Genomic DNA, 27,289 nt, shown 5'->3' with positions numbered 1-27,289 from the left:
GGTGAAAAATATTAAGCCTAATAAATCCTCTGGGCCCGATGAAATACTCATTCATATATTTAAGGATCTAGCTTCGGAAATCGCGCCGTATCTTGAAATAATATTTAGGATGTCGCTGGTAGATCACAAGGTTCCCACAATAGTTGCTAGTTCGTGGACACCTCGATAATCAGAAGTTATTAATGGAAAAATCGGCACCGTTTCCGAGAAGGCAGATCCTGCGTGATGCAACTTGCGAAACGAGTTTTTATACGGCGTAAGTATTATCTTTTAAATTGCTACTAATTTAACGATTATTGAGCTTAAAATCTGTCACATTTGCTTTAAATTATCAAAATTAGATGGCGCGTTAATTTCTCGAAAACATCAACTGTTCATGTTAAATTTTAACCAAAATTCTTTTTTTGAAAATCTGCGCAATTTTGATTTAAGAAAATCTTTTTATGCAACCGTTATTTTTTCCCGCTAAACTTCGAGCAGTTACAAACAATTTATCGTGGCAGTTCCCTATCAAAGTTTTTTTCATTAATACCTCACTATTAACTTTTTAGGAATAGCTGAAATATCTCAGTTACCATACAGATATATTTTCAAAATTAAAAGTTTCACTTTTCATTAGAATAGACATTTACTTCGATGAGCGATTTCCAATTATTATAATTCGTTGATTGTTACGCCATTAGTAATTAAAAGTAATTGGTAATATACCCCAATACCACACGGTATTTTGAACATTCTTAACAATCCTTCTGACTATGTTGTCGGCTACGGTCCTGCCAGGGCTCATAGACACTAGTTAACAATGTAACAAATATATTTTGCAATAGTTGGTGAAACTTACTTGACCGTCTTCCCTTTCAGAACTTAACGCCGCGCTAGACATCATACGCCATCTCGGGAAACATTTCGGAACCGGCTGCGAAGAAAACTGAATCACGAAATAGCGAAGTCCGGTGAAGGTTGTTGTGTTCTATTAAATCTAACAAAATGAGCCGAAGAAAGAAGGCTAGGGTAAGTTTTAGTTTTAAATTAATTTCAAAAAATGTCTTTTTATTATTTTTCCATTGATTTCATTTATAAAAGTAGTAAGTTCTACTATTTTTTAAAGATTTCATTCAAGACGCTATGGTCATGCCATGATGTTTATAGCGCGAAGATTGGAATCAGCACCGCAAACAATACCTTGATGTCCATTAAAATTAATTAATTTTTGCCTAAACTTTGTAAATTATATTTCGAATCTAATTTGCTTGTTTATACTGCAGAAAAACCAAGTCAAGCCTAATATATGAATTATTATAAATGAGAAGTGTAATATATCAAGCGATGAACAAAGAGCATGTTGAAAATAAATCGTCCACTCATATTGCGATTGTTACCTCTAAGCGCAATCAGTGTACAGGAATAGATATTAAATAAAGAAATTAATTCCATCTAATAGTAAGATGTTTCTGCTTTTTTTTTGGAGGTTGAGTACAGAGAGATGGAGGAGAAGTATAGTTCGATATTGGACGAAGATGAGGCTGAAGTGTCTGATAAGACAAAGGCATCTGCCGTAGGAGGAGCGTCCGGAGGAAATACCCCGGATAAAAAAAGTGGCGCTGCCGCTGCATCAGTGGCAGTTTCTGATAATGTGGGCAAGAAAGAATCAGGAGTAGCCTCTGGAGGATCTCCTGTGGTGACGACTTTGAATCCGTCTTCTGCGCCTCATCCTGCTCCTGTTACAGGGGTAGCCGGAGAAGCAAGTGCTGGTGGGCCTAAAGGAGATAAAGAAGAAGAAGTAGAACCCGACTCAGAGCAAGATGACCCCACTGGTAATACAATTAAGTTCAGGATGGTTTTTTTATTACATGCATTTCCCAAATTGACCTTTGTTTGTGTTGAATCACTACTTAGAAGGCATTTTCAATGTGTTAATCCATTACTTCCTCCATAATCTATGCCTAATGTCTTTTTTCTTCATGTTCTTCTGTTCTGTTCTTAACCATCTTATTGGTCTCTCTCCCTTTATTTATATCTCAGTTATCTTACTCGTTGTTTGGCCCTTCCGAAAATGTCCATGTTTTTCCACTCCTATTTCTTAATTCTACCAATGTATTTCATCTTTTTTACACTTTGTATGCATTTTTAATTTCTCAATATATCTCTGTGAAGTGTTCCTACTCAATCCCCTAATTTTTTTTATTATTGTGTGTTGCTGTGTTGTTTTTCTTTATTAAAAACCCTCTCTTTAAACATTTATTTCTATTTAATTGTGAATTAAGTTTGAGTTTATTTTCTGTTGCAGTAATATATGTATATGTTATATAAAAAATACAGGTGTGTGTATATATATATGTATATATATATATATGTATATATATATATATATATATATATATATATATATATATATATATATATATATATATATATATATATATATATATATATTTCATATTTGCAATTGGGGAATGATAAATTATGTTATAATGCAGAAGTATGGGAATAATTTCATCATTTTTTTAGAAATTTAGTGTCAACAAATACTTTTTTCTATTAGGTTTTCTATTATTTTTTCTATTAGGTTGTTTAACTCTTTCTAAATATTTGAATAGGTTTGGAAGGAGCTGCCTTTCAGAGTCGTCTACCTTTTGATAAGATGACTGCTACAGAAGCTGCATGTTTTCCTGATGTCACACAAGGCCCCCCACAGACTCAGAAAGTATTTCTACATATCAGAAACCGTTTGGTGAGCCTTATTATTTATATTTTCATTTTATTACTCTAGTATTTGTAATAACTTTTTAAACTAATTTTTGAATTGACATATGGCCATGGGTTTAATTTGCTGTCGATAAAATATAATATCTTAGATAGATATATAGATTTATTTGCCATAGAACAATACATAAATGTATGGGCTTCATTAAAATACAATTACATTTATAGGTGCATTAACATGCATACAAATTCATAGGAATAATAATGTACATGAAATATATGAGTTTTAAAGATTTAAAAAACAGATTTCCCTACATTGGCTCTTTCTATGTACTCTTGGGTGCTATAAAAAACATTATTTAAAAAGAAATTTTTCAGCTTTTTTTAAATTTATTTTCTTGGGGGAGGATTCGTTTTAACTCTTCAGGAAGTCGATTAAACAGCAGTCTTCCTGAAACTTCTGGAGTTTTTTGTAGTGCTGCTACTCTACAATGGCCATTATGAAAATCATCCTTACCCCTGGTGTTGTACTCGTGAACATCCCTATTTCTGACCAGTGATGGAGTTTTGGTGCAGGCGTACAAAATCACATTATACATATAGATACAGGGAATGGTCATGATTTTGTGACGTTTTAAGCACTCCCTGCAGGATTTTCTTGCATTTAGTTTAAATATAAACCTTAATGCCCGTTTTTGAAGGGTGAGTATTCTATTGATGTTTCCATGTGCTGAGCTCCCCCAGCAGAGGATGCCATATACGATGCCATATCGATATATATTGAGCTGTCTTCTCATCCAAGTACTCAAAAAGCCTCATAATCTAGATGCAAAGTGCTGTAATCATGAATGATTTGAATTGGAGAAAATGCATTTAATTTTTGAAAGTAATCCACCTGGAGGAGCTCGCATGTCATTTGCATACATGATGTACCTTATATATTGGTGTAGCTAGTCATTGGCCTTGGGGCTAGTTTTAGCTTCATTATGTGGTGAACTTTGATTGATGACTGATGCAGTTGGGTTCAACCATGTTATGCCATTGGGTTTCAACCACCCATGGGACGCAATTGGGTTCAAAATTCATTGCATTCATTAGACAAAAGCGAGTTTTCTAACTGCATGTAAAATGCCATTTTTTTCATTTTTGAATTTTACTTAGGCATATTAACTGTGGAGGTAATATATTTATTTATATAATGGGTTACTGTTTCATAAGTGAAGGCCTTATGGCAATTGCCATTGCAATCAGTGAATTATGAATTGTTGTTATTAACTATAACTGAATATGAAGTAATTTGTACTTGTTAATGATTTATGGCTCAACTTTTTGGAAGTTCATGTTCATTAAATGAAGAACAATGTATTTTTCCGCTATTCTTTATTTTGATGTGAAGTAATTTCCTGATATTAGTTGTACAAGTTGTGTAAGAACAAGTCTTTTTGATACATGACCTCATTTTGTTATTGTTGTAGATTGTAAGATAGTGTAGAATGATTTTTTGGTAGTTGACTAATTATAACAAAATGGGAGCAGTTCTTTCATCAGTTACTTCCTCAGGATCATAGTGAAATTGACAAAAAGTAGAGCAACTTAAATCAATTTCAGTGCACACCTGTAAATTCAGCATCCAGAACAGATGTTATTTATCCTTTAGGATTTATTATGACTAACATTCCTAGATTTCCTAGAAGCAAGCTCTCATTCAACTCGACTGTTTCTCTTTCTTCCCTTACTTATCCTGATTCATTGGACTAATGAAAAAATCTGTGATGCAAGAATAAAGCAAATTTAAAACAGCTAAAAAGAACTGACTCCTCTATTAATATGCTCAGGAAAGGCAATTTTTCAGTGCCATCATGGATCATTTCAAGTATTGGAAGTGATTGAACCAATGAAGACTCCTCAATTTTCTTATCACCTGTATTTCAGTTACAACTTTGGCTGGAGAATCCAAAGCAACAGCTTTTGTTTGAAAATGTTCTGCCTCAGATTGAGCCTCCATACAATAGTGATGGTCCTCTTGTGATGCGCATTCATGCATTTCTGGAGCGGCATGGATACATAAATTTTGGCATATTCAAGCGAATGAAGGTAATTTCTTTTTTAAGGTATCTTTATCAGTCATTTCAATGTACTGCCATTTATAGACTTAATTTATAGGGTTAAAATGTAAAGAAAATGTAACACTATTGAAATAATTTGATTTTGAATTGCTGTCATAAGACTTGGCCATCCATCAAATGCACTCACTTCTTACTTTATGTTTTTTTAGCAGAATTAGCGAATGAGTTACTGTATTGGGGGTTGCAGAAGTAAAGCATTATTAAAAAAATATTTTTAACCAATCACATACATTACTCCATTCTTGTGTGATAAAAAGTGCAAATATATTCCCTGATTCACGTAGGCATTTTCCGCAATATGAATTTCCTGGAGAATTCTGGTTTAATTTGTTTTCCAACCTGTGCACTGATTAAAGCTTTCTATTGTGAAAATAGCTTCAGGCTTGCTTATCACTTAGTTTTTCAAGTTGAATTATGAAAAATGTCTTAGAACTTTTAACATAAATAGCAAATCCAAAGTTGTAATTTACATGGCATACATCATTGTGAAGTTTTGAGTAATTAGCAGTTGGCAACTGGATTGTAATGAATTTCTTATTTGGAATGTTAGACATTAGATAGTTGATACTACAGATTTATTTATTTATTTTATTTGATCAAATGTGAAAATTGTACTATTTATGGACGATTCCATTTACCAGCAGCCATTGCCAGTGAAGAAACATGGAAAAATAATAGTAATTGGTGCTGGAATAGCTGGCCTAGCTGCTGCTCAACAAATGCAGCAATTTGGAATGGAAGTAGTGGTTTTGGAAGCCAGGGTAAGCAGTTTTGTTATTATACCACTAGTCATAAATGGAGTGCCTGATTTCTGTATAAATATTCTTTAGATTTATCACACTTAAAGAGTTTGAGCTTCATGGAATTGAAATATAAAAAATGCATTTGTCACCTTATTTAGTCTGGCTGGCATTTGCTTGACTGGCTACCCTTGCCGTCAGAACACGTTAAATTCATTAAAGTGCATTTTTTTTAATGGGCATGTGTACTGCCATGATATTTATTTCTTCAAGTAGAGTTCCATTAATATTATGAAGTTATTCACGATAATGGTTTCTTTAAGTTTTAGTCACTACTGCTGACTAAGGTCTGTTTTATAGGTACTTAGAGGGCCTGAGGTAACATAATTCAAATGAATAGAGAGTTAATTTTTGACGTGCTGATAAAGCCAAGGTTATACTGCAACATGAGACTGTGCTTATGAAAGTGCGGTATAGGGCACTATCATGTCCATGCTAAAGCTTGGATTTTGGTCACGTTATCTCTGAATTAGCCAGTGAATGTTATCCATTGATCTAACAGAATCTAGGGTGTGCATATTTTTATGATTCTTGTTTTTTTTCCTTAAAGAATAGTTTTGGAAGAATTAAATAAACATTTGCTTCAGTTTGGGCAATGATTGTGGCACATAGCACTTAAGATTCAGGGTTATTTTATCGAATTGGGGGTTAAAGTATTGTTTTAACTTTGCATGATTGAATTCCTCCATGATCAACTATCAATAAATTTCATATTGCCTTTTCCTTAGAATTTGAAATTGGAAAATACATGTATTTAAAAATATTTTCTATGCACTAGTCCCTGTGGCATAAATTAATAGGGTGACCTTAACTTGGTGATCACCCAGTTGTGAAAATCAGGAAAATTCTGTATTTACTCAATTTATTCAAAAATTCATGAAAATGTGATCAAAAGGAATGAATTTTATTTAAGTTAGGAATTTGATATGAAAATTGCAATTATTACCATACATCCTGGCCCATAAGGCAGGAAATGATTTTTCAGGCGAGGATTTATGAAAAATTCTCGGGTCAGGCCAAAAAGTGTTTTAATGTTAACATTTTATTGGGAGAAAAATAGAATTGTTAGCTAAAAAAGTTAGGAAATATATAAACATTTATTCGTCGTAGAATCCCAGTAATTCATCTTCACTGTTGCTAAAATCATATCTGCAGTTATTTTCACTGTGGAATTCTATAACTTTTCTTTCATATTCATGGGCAGTTTTTGTGTTGTTGTAGTTCTGGTGTGCATGCAGAGACCATATATCTTAATGAATCCTTTGCAAAATAATTTTATCCCTGAGAAATTGTCAAGTACATATTGCTAATTATCTTGCTTCAATGGGAATCATTTTTATTGAAATGGTATTCTCATTCTTCTTGTGTTTTGTCAAGTTCTTAACATGTTCCTTGAGCTTTGGCCATTTAGGAGAACTTGTACGAAAAGTTTTTTACTCCTATATGGAGTCACTAAATCAGTTTTCTGCTTCCTCCATTCTGTTATCATCTTCTCAGTCAAAAGTGGGCCAAAATGCCTTTCAGCTGCCATCTTTCCGCTTATAATTCACAACTTTGTTTCCATGCGATACTGCACGATAGTCTTTTCTCGTTGGATCCCATGCAGTCACTCTAATTTTTAACTTTTTATTCAACACTTAATTTCTGCGTGTAAAAGCAGATATGCACAATAAATGGAAAGGAACCCATTATGCATTAAATGACACTTATCATACTACTTGCAGTTGAGTGCCTGTTTACTCAGTTTTTACCTTGGAAGATACAGTGTCTGATCAGAGTGGGGGATTTCATAACATGTGAGATGAAATTAAATGTCTTACATCGTGCATGTTTAATTTATTTAGGATTTTGTATGAAGCACTGTCCAGGAAATATTAAATTGCAATGGCTTGCTACTGGCTCAAAACAGTGTATTTTTTTAATGTTATAATGGAGATAATCATTTTCTATGCCTGATTGGGGAAAAATACTCAAAAGAAAGCATTTACCATGGGAAATCAGCTTGTGGCTAATAGGATGACATCATGCCCATATATCCTATGCCCAATAGATGCAGGCTGGTTTTAGAGCACATTTTAGAGTAAAAATAGTGCATATGATGGGCCAGGAAGTACGGCATATGGTATTGGGAATACCCAATGATGATAATGCTTCTTTAGCAATGATAAAATGGTGAGACTTGGGCTGAGTGTCATGGTCACCAGTCAGGGAGGTAAGGCCTCTGGGTGCTTCATCGCACGAAATTCTTTCCCAGCAGAGTCGACAGAAGTGGAAAAGGAGATTCAGGGGATCACTGAAGTTGGAATAAGAACTTAGAATTTTAGGGAGACGAAAATTGGAAAACATTAAGAGAGAAATGGAGAAAGGAAGTATAGATATGCTGTGGATGTGTTAAATGAGATCAAGGGGAATTACTGGAGTGAAAGTTAGTTGTAGCTTTTTTAGGGGAGGCAGCTGACAGCTAAGGCCATTTGCACCATTAGGGATGAATGGGAAAGGAAGAAGAGTGGTGAGAAACCTGGCTTCGGCATTAGCCTACTCTTGACAATAAGTGCCAAGGGGTCCACAGTTTAACATCCCATCCAACGAATGGTGTACTCACTCAAAGTACTCTCCACAAAGCACCTCAAGTAGGGATTAGGATACCACTGGAAAATATCTGCCATCTCCAGGATTTGAACCCGGGAAGCAAGTACATTAGCCCACGCACCGTCTCGATCCCCCCGGAGTAATAGTTACAGCATAATTTAGAGAAGAAGAAAATCAGCAGCTTAAGTACTGAATATGAAAATGAAGAGGAATAAAGTATAAAGAAAGTAATGAAAGTAAGAAATAAAGAGTTAGTTAGTGATAGAATTTTATTGATAGAGATACAAGCAGATCTCCATCAATCTCGTAGTAAAACAGGGTTGCATGCATACAAGTAATCACCAAGAAGAAGAAATAGTTGGTACTTTATATTAGAAGAAATAATAAAAGTGAGAGGATCTGGTGAAAGAATTAGGAATAATTACTGAGAGAAAGCAGTCAAGTTCCATTGGGAATGAGTTAGATAATGAATAACACCCGGTTCAGGCACCATTACAGGTATAGGTAAACATGGAAAATGTCAAGAGAAACATGTATATATCAGTTTGATTATATCATGGATAAGCATAGATTTAGGAATAATATAATTGAAGGAATAAGTGACAATTTTTATACCTGTACATTAACAAGATGGCTTGGGTAAAGATAGCAGTAGGAGTATCAAGATGTACAATGATAGGAAGGGGAGTGAGGCATGTGTAGTGTCTGTTATTGCTGTGACTTTTTATCATAAAGGTTGAGGAAATATTGAGGGTAATTTGGGAATAGATTGAACTGGGGATGGAAGTGATCACTGACATGAATACGTAATTCATAAAGGCTTGCAGATGATAAAGCAATAATTACTCAGACAGCCAATGGACACCTATTATTGTTGAGTTCTTTACAGGGGCGATGCAAAAATAATTTGATGAAGATAACTACTAAGCAATTAAAAAATGAGATCCTGGAGATATAGGTAGTGTAATTTAAACATTAGAGCAGAAGGGAACAAACTCAAGAGTAGGTGGAGCAGGTCACGTACTTTGATGGTATTTTCAAGGATAATGGACCTAAGATTGGAGAAGTTACAAGAAGAAGAGAATTGATGAGAGGCACTCTAAGTAAAGGAGTAAGGATAGATAATTAATGCTTTTTATATGGAGCATTGTGCTTTATAGATCCAAAACTTGGTCTTGGAGGCAAGAGGATGAGCATAGATAATTGGCTTTTGAGATGTGGGTTTATGAAAATATGGCAAAATTAAATTGGGCTGAGAAGAATATGTGATGAAGTTTTAAATATGGTGGGCAAAAAGTGAAAGTTGCTTAGGGAAATTAAAAGAAGGTAGAAAATGTGAATGAAGATATATTGAAAGGTAATGGGATGTCGAGGGCTATTATAGAAAAGAGACAGTTAGAAAAGCTGGATGGGGCCATTTCATAAGTTTTGTCGGACCATGAGTTACATATCAGTTGGAACTAAAAATCTCAGTTAAAAACTTTGTTTTAAGTCCAAAATAGAATACACTGTGCTCCATAATACAATGCCTTGGTTTTGTCCTCTCTAATGTTCTTAAGCCTTCACCTTCATTATCCTTTTGTTCTGGCCCATGTAGGGTGTACACTTTCCATTGGATGGGAAATTTGATTGTGGACCCTTATGTGCCTTTAATTAAGATTCCGCTAATTCTAACCCTGGATTTCTCTCCATCTTTCCCCTATTTTAAGGAATAATATCTCTGTCCCGCTAATTTTATTCCTACCAAAGTACCCACCTTTCCCAAATGCCTCAAATGGCCTTAAATGTCAGTTGCCTCCCCTAATATCTACAAGTACTCTTAGAAAGGTAGCTAATACACCTGCCTGCTAACTCAAAGAGCAGAGATTAGCATTCTACCTCTATCAAAGGTCATGTGTGGTTTGTAGAAAACCCAGGGTTTCAGCCCCTGGGAAAACTAAAGAAAAATCAAAGGGTATCAAGATAGGATCCCAGGGGCTTTCAACCCACTGATATTTCTGGTGAAGAAAAAAAAATTATAATTCAAATGTCTTAGATGCCTAATGTTACCAATTCCAGAATGATGACCCGGAGTTTGGCCCCATAATGATTATGGTCTCTCTTGATAATAAGCCACTATTTCATGATATCTTTCTTAGATCAAAAACTCTTGGACTTTATTGCACAATGCATGTATTTATGTACTGGATTTTCAGCATCGTGTTTGACCAACATCCATGTTTGAAAATTACCAAAGTTATTGTTGAGTTTATGCCCAGATGTTTTCAATGTCCACATTAATACCTTATGGTACATTTTCTTAAACTTTTGATAAATTTTTGTGTAATTGGCTAAATCGTAAGTTGATTTGTCTTTATTCTCTAGGATCGAGTTGGTGGTCGGATTGCCACCTTCCGTAAATCATCATATATTGCTGACCTTGGTGCGATGGTAGTAACTGGCCTGGGCGGCAATCCTGTCACTGTTTTATCAAAGCAGATTAGTATGGAGCTCCACAAGATCCGTCAGAAGTGCCCACTGTATGAATCAAATGGAAACACAGTGAGTATGATGCGATATAAATCTTGCTAATGAGTTAATTATACATGAGGTTGGGTTGAAGAGCCAGTCCATAAATAAAAACTTAATAAAGTGTTATGAAATGACTAAATTTTTAGGATAAACCATTTTCATTTTTCAATGGTCTCCTTTTAGGATTAGTGTAGTTTCCAAGAAACTGTGGGAGATTCCTCAAAAGTAACATTTAATGGAGTCATCGCTAATATGCATTTCAATGCAATATTTCCAGAGTGTAAAAATTATTTGCCTTGACCAGGTTTCGAACCCGTATCCCTTGATGTCTGGTTGAGTGCATTATCCAGTTAAGCTATCAAGGCATCTTCTAATGTAGTTTGTTCAACACTGCTCCAATTTGTTGATCCCTTCCAAATAATGCAAATGTTCTCCCTCTGCAAAATAGGAGTCAAATTCCATAATCACCTCCTCGTTTAACTAAAATCTCCATCTCACCGGCCCTTTTTTTTGTTAGTGATTGGGCAACTTTTATGAATTAATTAGGTAATCTGGTTAGCTTAACAAAATGTGTCTTTATTGCTGTCATACTCTGACGTATCAATTAAAGTGAGGGCCAGAAGTCTGCCCAGATCAACCCGAGACAAATTATGGGGAACCACTTATTTACCTGAATATCAGCCTTACTTCAAATAGGGTGCTGTTTCTGTGGTGGTTTCTGTGCTGTTTCTGTTGTGCGCCCTTACGAGAGGGACTGCATGGATATGGTAGAATGTTCCTTGGTTTCAGCATATAGTGATGTATATGTGTTTCATCCACAGTGATCAAATAATACCTAATGTCCTGCAGATTTCACTGAAACAGCTGAATGCGGCAATTTCATTTTTATTCAGCTAATGTAAGGTAAAATGTAAGATAACATGGCAATCATCTTGCATGATAGCTTTCTTTTGTCCAAATGTGGTACAAAATATAATGTACCCATTCACTGGGGATGCCTATGGCGTTAGAAAACTCATGCATATTCACTCTTCTCCCATTAATTACCTTTTTTTTCAGAATATTTGTCTCATTTTCCAGGAAATCCATGTTTCTCTGGGGAAGGGTTCACTCTTAATAATTTGTAATTACAAGATGATTTATTATTGGGATTGTGTAGCCTACAATTACTCAATATTTTTCACAAATTCACTCATACTTCTGGAAAAGAGCTGGATATTATGTTATGTACCCAATATCGCAATGGAACTACAAACATCTTCTTTGTCATTGCTGAAACCTTCTGTCGAAAATCATTATGCCATGACCCACATTTATCCAAACTTATGCTTGTTTGGGAATATGGAGCACTCTGGGAAACCGAAAATATTCCCTGGAAAACTGGTATGTAAAACTGTGGCATTGAATGTGCAGGACATCCAATAAACCATCCAATTGAGAAATCTGAAGTTAGAAAACCCCTGGTGAATATAATTTCTGAGATTTTTAATAAACCGTTTTCATTGATTTCATAGAATTAACCGTAAGGTTTTTTAATCATTAAGTGTTATCTTGAGAATTATAGTATTAGAGAAGCCTTTCTCTCTCTTCACATAACTTAGGGTCAAATGTTTCTTATTCAATTTTCATTGTCCCTGTCATGAGTTTGATAAGTCTATGCACATGAGTGAGTGTATCTTTGACAAAGACTATCTTTTGACTCACAGGTTCCAAAAGATAAGGATGAAATGGTGGAGCGTGAGTTTAATAGATTACTTGAAGCCACCAGCTATCTATCGCATCAGCTGGATTTCAATTATGCAAGTGGAAGACCTGTTTCACTTGGCCAGGCATTGGAGTGGGTCATTAAGTAAGTTATTTTTATATGGATAAAAATTAGATTAATTCTTGTTTTCCCATTAACTATTTGTAATATTATCTGAAATGTCAATGTTAAAACAAATAATGCAGTTTTTTCATGAATCCTTATTATTTGAAGTCTTTTAATTAATTATATCATGTATGTCATGCATGCTTTCAGGATATAAAATGTTGCCACCACTTTATTTATGCTTCTTAAATGGATGAATTTTGTCATTTTCTTTGATAATAGTTCTATTTTTCATTATTAAATTTATCTGCAAAGAGGTTAATTCTGGGATGCAACGTAGAGGGGGATAGAATTTTTTTTGTTTTTACTTGGGGAAAGTGTAATATTTATGAAGTTTTTTTACCTCTTACTGATTCTCCATAGTCTTACGTACGCTCCATATTCTGTAAATATAAAATATTGTCATAATACTTGATATTTATGGCAAAATGAGCCTTTAAACTTCTCTGGTGGCTTCATAGCTGTTTGCCATCTTAACGTTTTCTGTAGTTGCCATGGGAGTAGCTACATTCTGGGAGATTCACTTCTGCACTACTGTTCACTCACTCAGTACTCCATTCTCTGGTTATGACCCCATAATTTAAACTTCAGGTTTGAATATACAATGTCTGCTTAGCAAAGTCACCATAAGAAATTCCAAGAAAAATATAATGCATTATACTGCAGTCCTTAACCGCAGGAATTTTCCCATATCAATTGATGCAATTAAATATATCAAAGAAAAGTTTAGAATCCCCCATCATATCAAATGGTATTGATTCTCACTTACGATATGATCATTTTTTATATTTTGTATTACATGTGCATGAAGATATATAATTAAATATATATCTCTGTTTTGATTTCAGATTACAGGAGAAAAATGTGAAAGAAAAACAGGTACAGCATTGGAAAGCTGTAATTGCATTGCAAGAAAGACTTAAAACCAATCAGCACAGGGTAAGTTAAGATCAGAGTGAGGTTTTCTTGAGTCAAAACTAAAAATTAATTATTAATCCACCCCTGTTGTATTGTTGCATCTGTGAAATGCATAAACCACTGATTATATGGGTTTAATATAACCTCAAAATTACTTTTTTAATGCTTTTTCATAACCTTTAAATTTGCTAATATGAAGAAAGCAGTACATTTTATCAATGACTCAAAAAAATTAGCAAATGAATATGCTTTTTTAAGGTAATTTTGTTTTAGTTAGCATGGTTTGATTAACACCTCTATGGGAGCCTTAAGTTGACATGGAGTAGGCAGTTTAAGGAAAGTATATTTGCTGTAATTTGTGCAGTATTTATTATCATAATCTTGTCTTTGTAAGATTGCATCATATCAGAGGTATACCTGTCTGTACGATATTTGTTAGATGTCTAGCTTCTGTGCCATCTTCATCTACGTTTAAAACACTCCTTTGTGAGATTTTGAGAAGAAATTTTTACTATTGCTTGCAGTTTATTTCTTTAAATTGGTGGTTATAACTCTGGGTGATTTTAGGTCAGGTATATCATCTAAGTAGGATAACATCTGTAATCTTTTGGAAATAAAAGTAGGAGAACTTTTGGTTATGTGACCCCGACTTTTGGTCTTTAAAATCTTTGTTTGGCTATCATGGCTTGGATATTGTCTCTTTGCTTATGGTTATGGTTGGTATCCTCCAACTTATGTATTATAATATGTGCGTATGATGTCTTATATAATGTAGCATATAGATGCGTCAATCAGTAAGTCCTAAGAAGAGAACAGAAAAACAAATTATTTGGGGAATTTTCTCTTTCAATATAATCTCCTTTTAGGTCAATGAGCTTTTCTCAGCATTTTACCAACTTTTTTAAGCCATCCAAAATGTAGGATTTTAAAAGGCCCTTAAAATAGGCATCTGTGTTAGTGATGATCTCCTTTTTCAACGTGAATCGTTTCCCGCCGACCCATTTTTTTCAAGTTTGGAAGTAAAAAAAGTCACTGATGGACAAATGTTATAAACATGGTGGCTACTGTAATAATTTGAACTTTAGTGCACTTTGATTAATCGCAGATGTGCACCCATTCATTGGCTTGATTGAATGGAATTTTTATCTTCGCCAAATGAGGACTGTTTTTCTTGATTACTTTTCTCAACCTTTGAAGTAATGATGCATAATACTCTCCATTGATCATTTGTCCTTTTTGCAAGTAATCAATGTAGATAATTCCACGTGCATTCCTGTTATCATTTCCCTCATATTCATTAGTGCTGAGAATTCCATATTTTCCTTCAAGACAAGCAAGTATATAGTTTTACTGAACAAAAATGCAACAACTAACTTATTAATTATACTGCTTTATTAATATGGCATAATTTGACAAATATGAATCCATAAATAGCAGGAGAGAGAGAGATAAGAGAGAAATAAGCAAAGAGATAATGAAAAGAAATAATAGAAAAAGAGATAATAGAGAAATAAGCTACGAGGAAAGAAGGATATAGAAGAATACAAGAGAGTAAAGAATAAGATAACAGACAAATGTAGAGAAGAAAAGGAGAGGTGGACGAAACTATGGGTGAAGGAAATAAAAGTGCATATCCAAGCAGGGAAACAAGATCTAGTCTATCGGAAAATCGAAGCTCTATGTTATCATCCAAGAATAAGGTCAACAGTGATTAATAACAAAGAGGGAAGGTTGTTAGTAGATAATGAAGAAGTGTGTGAATGATGGAAAGAATACATGGAGGAATACATAATATTGAATGTAAGGAGAAAGCAGGAACAGAAAGTGGACCCCAATCATGAAGAGGGAATTTGAGCATTTCCTCCAAAAGCTAAATGTTGGAAAAATGACAATGGTGGCTGATGTACCAGCTGAGATATTAAAAAACCTTAGAAATAAAATGTAAGAAAGACTTCAAAGTAGTTCATGAATGTTATGAAAATGGGGAGATACCTGAAGACTTTGTTAAAAGCAAAACCACAATTTTGTTAATACCAAAAGCAGGGAAAGCAATGTATCAACTACAAAACAATTGCTATTCTGTCAAATGCTTTCAAGGGTCATTTGCATACAATAGGGAACAGAATCAAAAATACAGTGGAGGAAAATGCATGAGAAGATCAATTTGCTTCCAGGAAGGTAAAAGGAAAAAGACACACTATACTGGCCCTGCACTTGATCCTAGAGAATAGGCTAGAAATGAGCAGGAAGGTTTTCCTGACCTTCAATGATCTGGAAAAAGCCTTCAGTACTGTAGATTGGAAACTTATGCGTGAAACCATGATGAGAAAAGAAATAGACTTCAAAGACAGGAAGCTTATATATCTGCTGTACCTGAACCAAAGCACTTTTATAGAACTAAAGGGATGGGAGAAAGAAGCAAAGATTAGAAAAGGAGGAAGATAAGGATGTCCACTTTGGCGATATTTATTTGAATTACACATAGAAGATGCTACAAAGACAATGAAGGAGGAAGCAAATGGTATTAAGATAAATGGAAGGAAGATACACTGCAGTAGGTTTGCAGATGATATTGTGACCCTAGTAGAATCTGCCCAAGATATGAATAGAATGCTCAAAACACTGTCCACAGCTTTGAACAAATGGTAATTGAAAATAAATGTGATGAAAATCAAAGCTATGATAGTGTCTAGAAACAGGACAGAACCCCCTGTAAATTTGTTGTCTCAGGCGTAACTTTGTGGAATTTGCATAACATATTGAAATGTAATGAAATAATTGACTTTGTAATTCCACACACTTTATTTAAAAACACACGACCCAGGTTTCGACGTTGAACGTCATCATCAGGACACCTGATGATGACGTTCAACGTCGAAACCTGGGTCGTGTGTTTTTAAATAAAGTGTGTGGAATTACAAAGTCAATTATTTCATTACATTCCCTGTAAATTTAATCATAGGGGAATCAATGATAAGCCAAGTTGAGGATTTATGCTTCCTTGGGAGCGTAATTACAAAAGACAACAGATGTACCTCTGCAGTGAAAAGAAGGATAGCTTTGGCGAAGAAGGCTTATGAAAATAAATAGAATCTTTAGGAAACAAACACATGAAATTGGATGTTAGAAAATCCTTGGGGAAACGTTCATTTGGAGTACTATATGGATGGAAAATTTGCAACATTGGGAAAGAGGAGCAAGGCTCGGTTGAAAGCAGTGGAAATGTGGATTTGGAGAAGAATAACAAGAACAAGATGGACGGACAATAAAAGCAACATGAAAATATCGAGAGAAATTAAAGTGGAAATGAATTTAATAAAAGAGATGGAAAAAAGGAAAATTGAGTTTGTTGGATATGTTCTCATGCTCTGGACAACTTCCTGGAAAATAATAGGGAAAAAGAAAGTGGAAGGAGAAGAAAGAATTTTGTAGATGATATAAAAAATACTGTGTGAGTAACAACCTTTAATGAACTGAAAAGAACAGTATTAGAGAGAGACCAATGGCTGCAACGACAAGGCTCTGCCTTTAGAAGAAGATGATGAATCCATATCAGTAATCTTTTTCTTTATTCATCCTTCAGCAATCATTTTTATTTTTTTAGCTTATCCTGACTACATGATTGGTTTAGCTTTCAGACCATATGTTCTGCTATTCAATTGATGATAGTTGTGTTCTTCTATAACCATAATTCCAACCTTAAAAAATTAGTGAAAAACAAGAATACCTTGTACTTTCCATTGCTAAAAAAACTCAAATTAATCACAAAGGTTTTAATTCTTTCTCTTCATTGAGGAGGTACATTTAAACAGTTGCATCCTTCATCTACGCATAGCTATTATATCATTTACCAACATATGTTATTATTTATGATAACAGCTGGGAAGATGCTTCGTATACTATCAGCAGCTACTAGAAAATTTGATAGTCTTGTATTATTTCTTTAACAGTTAACTTTAAAAGTGCATTTTTTTTGGTTTATGTTACTGTGAAATTGGATGGTCTTCATATTTTTATTAACGGATAACTTTTAAAGTGCATCTGTTCATTTGTTCAAATTCAGATTTCATTATGCCCCGCAAAATCTATTTATCTATCTATCTACCTGGTATCCACAAGCCACAACAATGGTGTAAGGCAGGAGATGATTACACACCGGGCATATAACATCAAATAATAAGTTTTACTTAACATTTAGTTACTGTGTGTTTTTGTAAAATTATTTAAATAATGTAGATCATGTTTTCCATAGGTACTTGCACTATGGCATTCAATTTAGATTTTAAAAGAGCTCTATGGGTCATTAGAATGCACAAGCTCTTCTACCATGTCAAGGTTTTAGTCTAATCAGAGGGGTATGTCACTTAACTTGGCAATTTATTTTTCTGTCACCTATTCTTCAAAACACATTTGTTTCATTATTAATGACCTTAAGATATCTTCCTCTGCCTTTAGACCAGATTCATGCAAATTTAAAGGGGATAAATAAAATAAATATTATGATCGTGTGAATGGTTCCGAGAATTTACAAAACTTTAAAATACAGTTATACTATTCATGTGAAATGATTCTCGATAAAGTATTTTATTTTTATTTTTGGGATTTAAAGACGATCAAGATTCTGCCTTTATGTTCAAGTTTATTTTTAAGTTCCAATAATTTATTTACTTCATCTATACAGTGAATTCAATTACCCTTTTACCTGACATTTTACAACCTTGATCAGTATGATTGCTGAAAGAACAGAATTTGCTGTGAATACCCTTGCATTCATAACTCTAACATAGTGTTACTTAGTGGATATATTTTACCTTTATCTCCTATTGTGATTTTTATTCAGTGTGAATTCACTCAAGTTTAAATGCATGTCACATGCATAATTGATTCTATAGTCTTGGGACCAGCGTGGTAGCCAATCAGCAATTCTGCTCAAATAGTCAATTTACTCTATTTATAGTTCCAGTTTGTAACCTTTTACGAGATTATGATTTGGAACCAGTCATTAAATTCTAATTAAAATATGAAATTTCAGATTTTTAATGCTATATAAAATTATTGATTGTTTTATGTATAAATAGTGCAGTCTAATATTTGGGCCATACCAATGGTTATTTTGTGATGAATCAGGTAATAGCAGTAGGTTATTAAATTTTGAAGCATGAACTAAGGACATAGAAATATTTATTAAATATCTAAGGGAAATAATTGGATTAATCTGTGATGCTGGTAAGTAAAGCGAAATATTTATGCATCTCTCATTTTTACATTATCTACTTTATTCAGATGATAGCTATGAGAGAGAAATGTGAGGAGCTAAACAAACAGTATCGAGAGCAGTGTGAGACTAAAGGCCCGAGGGACATCACTCAAGAATTTGTTTTACGCTCAAAACTGCGAGACCTCAATAATGCCTGCAGGGTAAGTAAAACATTAAAATGTTTCCTTATCAAATAGTGATTATAATTTGGATATTACTATTCATCTCGTAGTGTCTACATTATCTCTTTACTAAAAAATAGTAATGAAACATCAACCGTTCAATTTTAGCTTAAGCTGCATGTAATGAAATTTTCAATGAATTATTATTATCAGCATCAAAAATAAGTTGTTTATTACATCTCAGTTTTTAGCATTTGTGTTGATGAACATTTGATTATATTACCCCACAATTTTGGTACTAAAAGCCAGGCTGTTTTAATTGATTTAAAATAATGTGGACGTCAGGTGTAGAAATAATAATTCCTGTGAATTGTTTCTTGTTCTCTGCATTTTTGCGCATCCTCCAGGAGTGGGACCAACTATTAGAGCAACAAAAAGAGATTGAGGAGAAACTTCAAGAATTAGAAGCTTCGCCTCCAAGGTGAGTTGCATGATAGGGTTATTTTGTAGTGATTTAGAAAACAGTAATGGTATAGGTATGATACAGGTGCCTTACCAGACAAGCCAAAGAAAATAAAGTCTTTGAAACTTGTTATGGCAAATCAAATGTAAATTAGCATTTATATGTCTATTCCTATTTAACTTGGAATTGTTTAACATTATCACTTGCAACTTTTTTATCGTCAAATGAAATATTTTTAGTTTGGCATATAGTGTGCTATACTTCTCTTGTGATTTTAGCAAATATAGTTTTAGTTCTAATGTATGTAGTACTCTTTGGAGGAACTAATGTAAATAATGTTCGCAATTTGAAATCAGTTGTTGCCTAAACCTTGATTTTCTCAAGGGCCTTCTGGGAAATAAATATCCTGAGCCACAGCTGTCCCTGTGGCTCAGGATAGCAGCAGTTGTGATCCCTTGGACATGAAGAATTAGGAAACTGCAGTTTCTGTATTTTGATTAATATTTTAAAATTGATATAATTCATCTTTAATTAATGGATATAGTATGGAATAACCGTGCAATGTAAATTGCATGTATCCAATAGGGAAAATAATTGCCTGCACTGGCATGGTTATTTAAAAACTTAAAATACTTTCACAGAATCACATTTAAAGTTGTCAGCTTTTGATAATTGTCCTGGTAATTGAGATTCATTTTGTTTTACCCCTCATCTTCTCTTTTAACTTGTGATGCTGCCCATGCTTCCAAAAGTTTTCCATTTTCTAGATCAAGTAAATGAATTCCCTTGCAGTATCTGTCAGTATATGATATTGCATTTCTCTGCCAACGCAAATTATGTAATAGCAAATTAGGACAATGGAAGTAACAAAAACCAGTTTGAACTAAATAGCATAACAAATTTAGATTAAAAATTTGACTTGAATGAGCTCTTAGTGAGTTTTTTTACATATCATAAACACTTAGAACTAAGAAAAAATTAGAAAAACTTGCAATGGTTGAGAAGAGAATATTAAGAGAACAATATTTTATAATTTCACCTGTTCAAAACTAACCCGTCCCATTAATCACTCTTCCTAAAAATAAATACACCAAGTTTTTAGACTTTGTATTTAGGGTAAACATACATCCACTTAGGCTTCCCATATGATTGAACAGAAATACTAACTGTTTTATCCTTTTCTAAATTGTTCCATAATTTTGCATGCATCTAATTAAAAGTGGTGTAGACTCTATTCTCAAGAGCTGGAATTGCAGGCACCTGAAGAGCCATTCAATAATATTCATGATGGGTTTGATTTTTCTCCAAAATATCCCCTCATAACTATACCATTTTAGATATACTGTATGTAGATAGTTCAGCACCTCATCTGAAAAAAACTTGTGAAATGAATTGTATCCCGCCAAATAGGAGTGATGTAGGAAAACATCCTTTTCCTGTGTATGCCTTTTCTGCAAAGGTCATGGTAGAGTTCCTTTTGTCTTTCATCAAGGTACAATTCTTTTGGAATGGAACTAGAAAATGGGCAAGTCACTGTGCTGGTGTGAAAGCCTGGTAATGATTTGTATTTGGATAAATGTTCTGAGAGAATCATTTAGTTCTTCCTGAATTGCAGAACATAAAGCTATTTTTCAGGTGCTTCATATAATATTGTCTGGATATGTAGAAGGATTTTGAACTGAAAGAAAGTCCTTATCACATCATTGTATGTCAATGGTTGAAACCTTTGAACAGCTACCTCTCTCATTTGGTCTTCTTTTCTTTATAACTTTTCACCAAACTTGCACAGTTCTCTACCCAGCACTCCCAAGGTGTGAGCTACAGTGTTTCTTCTAACATCATTGTCAAGATTCAGAGAAGTTGCCCTTCTTTATAATTAAAATTAATTCACTGGAATTTACTAATGAGTATTTAATAATTATGAAGAAAATAGAGCCATCTTATTCATAAGATATGTAAAAAAAACCTTAAGTAAAGTTTTAAGTAAACATTCAGGGATCAATCTATACATGAGTATATACAATAAATAAATAAATTTGTACATGTATATCTAAAAACACCACAATATTCACAGTAATCAACCTGAAGGTCAGTTTGGTAGGTGATGATAGAGTTCCCCAGTACTATGCCCGACAGCGTGTAAAATTCACACATCAGGGTAGGGGGGCCAGTTCCTTTCCCTGTGCCGGTTATGGTTTCCCAGGATGGTCTGGTACCGGAAAAATCAAATAGCTTGGGGAGCTGCAGGTACCCAGAGTTGCTTGCCCGGGAATCGAACCCGGGCCCTCCGGTCAGTAGTCCAACACTCTACCCCCTGGACTACTGCGACCGACATGAATATCTATATAATAATTATATATTAATTATCATAATATTGTAATTATATATTATGCATGGGCACATGTATAATTAATTATGTTTTTATTTTATGCACATTGCTCTCACAATAAATAGTAATAATGACTAGAACAGTGAACGGACTGACACTGGCAGCTTAAGGTGCACAAATGAAATCCATAGCATTGGTAGTGTTATGTTTATCTTTCTGTTTTTGATAAATATTTGTTAATTTAATTCTAACCATCTTTCTCACAGTGATGTTTATTTGTCATCGCGGGACAGACAGATTTTGGATTGGCATTTTGCTAACTTGGAATTCGCAAATGCTACACCTCTGAGCAACCTCTCTCTCAAGCATTGGGACCAGGATGACGACTTTGAGTTCACCGGAAGTCATCTAACAGGTAATGACATGATTTCTACTATTCTATGCATAATCAAGGAAGTTCAGAGGAAAAAATTTCACTGAGAAAACATCGGTCCAAATATGTTGTTAATTGTTTTCCCAACTTGTTGATCACCGAGCCCTGATAACATTTTTCAAAGTTCATGAAACCCACAACTATTTGCTAGCAATAGTGCCGTTTTTCTTTAAATTTAATATGATATTGAATGTAAGAAATATTGTTTTTATACTTAGATTTTATTGAAACAAACTAAAAGTGGTTAAAAATTTCTTCATAAAAATAAGCAATAGTGGTTATAAAACCAAAAATATGAGGGTAAACAATAAGTAAAAAACTTGAATGAGAAGGTTGCTAATGCTTCTTTGGCTCCATCATCCTCTTTAAAATTTGGTTTAATGTTTGATAATTTTGTTTTTGTTGCTGCATATCTTTGAAAATCCAGCAGCACACAAACAAGTGGCTGCAAAGGTTAATAGAATATGAATAACCTGTTATTAAGCTAGTAGATCTGGCCAAAATATTGTTACAAAACTCCTAAATTTAGTTTCCAATTTTTAATTTGAACTCAGTTCAGGTAAAATTTTCTGTGGAACAGTTGTGCATTAGTGGGTGATTCTATTAAAAGTTACTGTTGTTGAATCTCCCACAGTTTCTTAGCCTTAAAATTTTTTTAACTATAAGCAGAAGTCTTTCTGACTTTTTTCCTCTAATATTGAAATGATTTTATGACCAAAAATATTTTTGGTTCAATAGGATCCGATATAAATCATTTAGTGATTCCAGTAAACTAGATAGATATCCAAATACACTTTAGATTCATTCAGAAAATTACTAAGGGTTAAGAAACAGTCAAAAATGTTTTGCTCTACAGCTGTGATCCAATATTGTATTTTTTGAGATGAGGCTACCAATTTATCTTTTCTTGGGAATCTGTTGACGCATTTTTCTTGTAACCTATCATCAAACATTATTCATTTAGTTTGCTAAATATATCATCAAAGTACACAAAAAAGAGTAATGAAGAGCGAAGTCAGGTTATTTAATGTTTGATAATTCTAACTTTTGGTTGATAAAAATGCCGACAGTTCTATCTGTAGTATCAAAATTTAGACAAGAATTTCGTGATAACTACCTGACTTTTGTTTGTAGAAGTGAGGTAGTGTTAAGATTACCCATATCCTCACATTAGGCTTTAAAAATATTTCAATGCGACAACTTCAGAGTGTAAAAATCATTTGCCTTGACTGGGATTCGAACCCAGATCCCTCAATATCTGGTCAAGTGCTTTAGCCATTTAAGCAATCAAGGCATCCTCTTAAACTCTGAAATTTTGGGGCTTTTAAAGAAACTGCAGTTTCTTTAGAATTTGTTTTTAAAAATATTTGTGACCGCAGGCCTTTTAAATGAAATTAGATGCACTGCTTTATCTTAAACAGAATATCATGTAACTGAAATGTTTTCTTGTTATTAATGCATGTCAGTGCAGCATATAGTGATTATTATTACAGTTTTTGCAGTATTGATGCTACTGCACTCTTCAGTCATTGTTTTTCCTGTCATATTTTTGTAATGCTCAAGCATTTTATATATTTAATCATCAAATGTCGTAGGTGTGGCATATGAGATGTTTTTTTTTCCAAAATATTGTTCAAAAAGTCGTCCATGTCTTACATTTGAAGCTTTGAACTCCTTGACTAAGAGTTCATTACTGAATTTTATTTTTACCCCAGATGGTCAGTACTACCTATTTGGACTCCAGTATACGTATTTACGTGTGCATAATATTTATTATTCAATTGAAGAATATTGTGCTTAGGGTTGTTATTATTAAGGTCATTGCTACTAATGTGATGTGAATATCGTGTTGCTCGCATCTATGATGTCGAAAGAGATGCAAGATAAAAATTAAACAAACTTCAGTGTTTTTTATCACAACTGATCATAACAAAACAGAATGTACTATTCTTATTGAGTGGAATCATTTGTTTTTACTCAAATAAAATACCAGTGCTTCCATGTGAACTGTTAAAATTTGTTTTCGTGATAGAATGAAATCATGAAATACTGAAATGAGAGTACATCTTATATACTGTCAAATACAGTAAGTTCCCTTTTAATACCATTGACAATATTGTCAAATTGTCAATATGCCTTACATAGTGTTAGAAAGAAACACAGATTCAAATTCTTTAACATAGTCCTTGCCAATTACATGTGAAATTATATATTTTACTCTTAGGTTAATTTGTGAATCACCAATGAGATATTTCTTACCAGTAATCTGGTAAAATACTTCTAGGTTTCTTCCATTTTCATTTAATTTTCTGATTCGTTTTTGTCAGCATTAAACTGTAGGAATCGTTATTGTTCTCACATTTTCTTTGAAAAAAGAAATAACTTGTTTTGTGTCAGATGATTGTTTTTCAAATAACTTCCAAAATAGTTTTGTTGGTACGAAGTAGCCATTTGCCAATTATTTGCTACATAGCCAACAGCCGTATCTGGAGCTTTATTAACGGTAATTGTTGCATTAATTATTAGTAATTGTTAACATTGAGTGTTGCATTGTGATACACATTTAGCAGATGACTCAATGAAAGTTACTGTCGTGGCATCTCCCACAGTTTCTTGGAATTTATTAACAGTATACCAAATCAATCCAAAATCCAAAAAAATCCAAAAGACAAGTGACATGTATCATAATTATGTGTTATCATTGACAAATGACCAGAACCAGAATATGTGAAATTTGGAAGATGTATTTTTTTTTTAGAATAATAAGTTGATGGTAGTACGGAGTCGGGAATATTTTTCTATAGAGCTGAGGTTTCGGCATTACCAGCAATTCCAGTTCTTTTAATTCATCATGTTTTAACCATGAATTCATTACTATGAGAATAGTTTTGAAATTCTATATTGAAAAAAATACAAGATATGTAGCAGCACATTCCGATTTAATTTAAAAAAATAAAACTACAATATTGATAACATGGAATTCAAATAAAATAAAGGCTTGCTTTGAAAATATACAATAAATATAAAACATATTTTTCTTTGGTTGAAAAATTATTTTTGGCTAATTTTAAGTTCTATTTAATTCATAGCCAAAGTTTTCAAATAACACTCAATTGTATGCGCATTTTAAATTCATATCGAACTACTGCCAAGTTTTATGTTTCTATGGGATTTGTATCATGATGTAGCTGCTGGCATGACAGATCACACCCATATTCACTCGAGTGAGCAAGCACACAGCGAGCAGGCCAGTTGCTGGCATATGATGGAGTACCATGTGTAATACGACTTTGTCAGAATGTACCTGGAATGTACTCAGCATGATTTGATGTGGTTCTGAGCACCACATGTCTGCTTCTTGCTGTGACCGGAGATACAAAAACCTATAATTTCCCCTTCATGTATAGTGTGTACAAAACAGTAAATTATTTTCAGCCTTTGTACCTATCAGCTGAGGGCAAAAGCACATCTTGATGGCAAGTAGCATAAAGTATGTCTTGGCCTTCAGACTCTCTCACAGAACCACTAAATGTTTTGGTGGAACCCCAGGGTTCAGCAGAACAAAGGAAAGCCAGCGTAGGTCAGTGAAGAGGGATAAAAGGTGGAGAAGCTATCAAGGCATAATAGGAGCAGTTTTGGATGGGGAAGAATGAAAGTTTGCAGTCAACTAATCTTTGAATTGGAGAACTAAGGATGAATCAACGTTCTTAAGCAATATTTGGAAAAATTTTAAAGTCACACCAATGTGTATAGACATTTTTAGAAATCATTTGGAGTGACCTACATGGAGATGAAGTACAAATAATTGGTTATCACTGCACCAGGATTCTACGATGTATGAAGTTGACCTGTGTTGATCTTCATGACCATGGCCTTGAATATTTAAATTGATTGGGCCTAGGAGAGGAGGTGGGTAGGTATGAAATTTGCTATGGGCTGGGGATGTTCCAAAATGGTTTAATAGTGTTCATATATTGAATGTTTCTTGGCATATATGATAATTCTGATTACACAACATGTACTGCGTTTATAAAGAGGAGCACCGGAATTCATATTTGCCTTTATGATGGGACCTCAGTAGTAGCCCTAATTATGAGGTTATATTTTTCAATGGCATTACCTATTTTATTAACTCTGCTGAATTTCTTCTCCAAGCTTTAGAGTAATCAGTGATAATTTCACTCCAGTTAGCCCTATCATATGTGCAATCTTCAATTGTGCTTGATTAACAATTGCATGTGAATTTTTTGCTATCCTCAATCCTCTTGGCTGAGTCTAGGGTTGCATTATTCTTTTGTACATTTTTCACTGTTTGCAGTTGGAGCGAAAGATTTATTTAATGTGAGAATATTCTTTACCGTATTTATTGTATTTTCCTCGTGTTCATTATTTATATTTTTGGGTAAAGATGGGTTCTTTCACCACAGTATTGTCAAACCAAATTTCATCTAAGTTTCAGGATTAACAGCCATGTTAAACGTTTTTAGCAGCCCTAATATGGTCTCTGACTAGTTCCTTTTATAGCTTTACTGTGGCGTAAAAAGGCAGGCATCTCACCTTGGAGGAACGCCTTTTGGGAGGGCAGATCCGCAATGAAATTGAAATGTAATAGGAATATCGTATATTGTTGGCCTAACAACTGAAGTGTTAAATGGTTGTGTGATGTCTGTATTAAATATGGGAACAAATGAATGCCCAAATTATGCACACTCAGTTTGCAATTAGGCCATACCATCACACATTAAATAAAAGTTAGTTGCTAATAACTTGGTCACACAAGTTATATAAACTGTGGGTACTTCATAATGCTGTAGAAGAAATTAACCTGAGGGTTTGACCTGGAAAGTGTTTTTCCATGGCATGTAATCACTCGGCTGTTGATGGGAAAGTTCGCCCATTTCTAAGTTACTTAAAAATCAATTCATTTGTATTTCCCTGAGGGGTGTAGGGTGAAATTTTTCTCATGATTCAGTTGAAATCGTGAATAGTGAGTCGCTCATTGGGATTGCAGTGGTTACAACCTTATATTTTAGTGACGTATAGAATTTCTGACCTTTCATCTCAGTTACGAAGGACAGCCAGACTATAAAAACCTTGTGAATGCTACATAAATACGCTTTTGCAGTGAAGTTATGACACATCCTTGCCCAAGGCCAATGCTTCTCCCA

The 27,289-nt window shown here is 33.9% G+C and overlaps 1 protein-coding gene across 1 annotated transcript; it reads left to right on the top strand.

Moving 5' to 3' along the window:
* Nucleotides 1-943: 943 nt before the first annotated feature.
* On the top strand, nucleotides 944-25,404 carry LOC139697071 (lysine-specific histone demethylase 1A-like). The gene is made up of 12 exons (XM_071596107.1): nucleotides 944-1,011; nucleotides 1,469-1,814; nucleotides 2,598-2,731; nucleotides 4,636-4,797; nucleotides 5,471-5,590; nucleotides 10,583-10,759; nucleotides 12,436-12,578; nucleotides 13,448-13,538; nucleotides 18,801-18,935; nucleotides 19,304-19,377; nucleotides 21,955-22,103; nucleotides 25,310-25,404. Exons 1-12 carry the CDS (start codon nucleotides 988-990, stop codon nucleotides 25,402-25,404), a joined length of 1,650 nt encoding a protein of 549 aa, XP_071452208.1. The 5' UTR covers nucleotides 944-987.
* The last annotated feature ends 1,885 nt before the right edge of the window (nucleotides 25,405-27,289 follow it).

This window comes from Hetaerina americana, unplaced genomic scaffold, assembly GCF_022747635.1.
Source record: "Hetaerina americana unplaced genomic scaffold, ioHetAmer1.1.p SCAF_1, whole genome shotgun sequence".
NCBI classification, from domain to species: domain Eukaryota; kingdom Metazoa; phylum Arthropoda; class Insecta; order Odonata; family Calopterygidae; genus Hetaerina; species Hetaerina americana.
Note: the sequence above shows the minus strand (reverse complement) of the source record. Positions and strands in the feature narration are given on the sequence as shown.

Coding starts and splice junctions, on each gene's coding strand:
- LOC139697071 (XM_071596107.1), top strand. CDS start 988: ATGAGCCGAAGAAAGAAGGCTAGG. Junction 1,012..1,468: donor GCCGAAGAAAGAAGGCTAGG/GTAAGTTTTAGT, acceptor TTTTTTTTGGAG/GTTGAGTACAGAGAGATGGA. Junction 13,539..18,800: donor TTAAAACCAATCAGCACAGG/GTAAGTTAAGAT, acceptor TACTTTATTCAG/ATGATAGCTATGAGAGAGAA.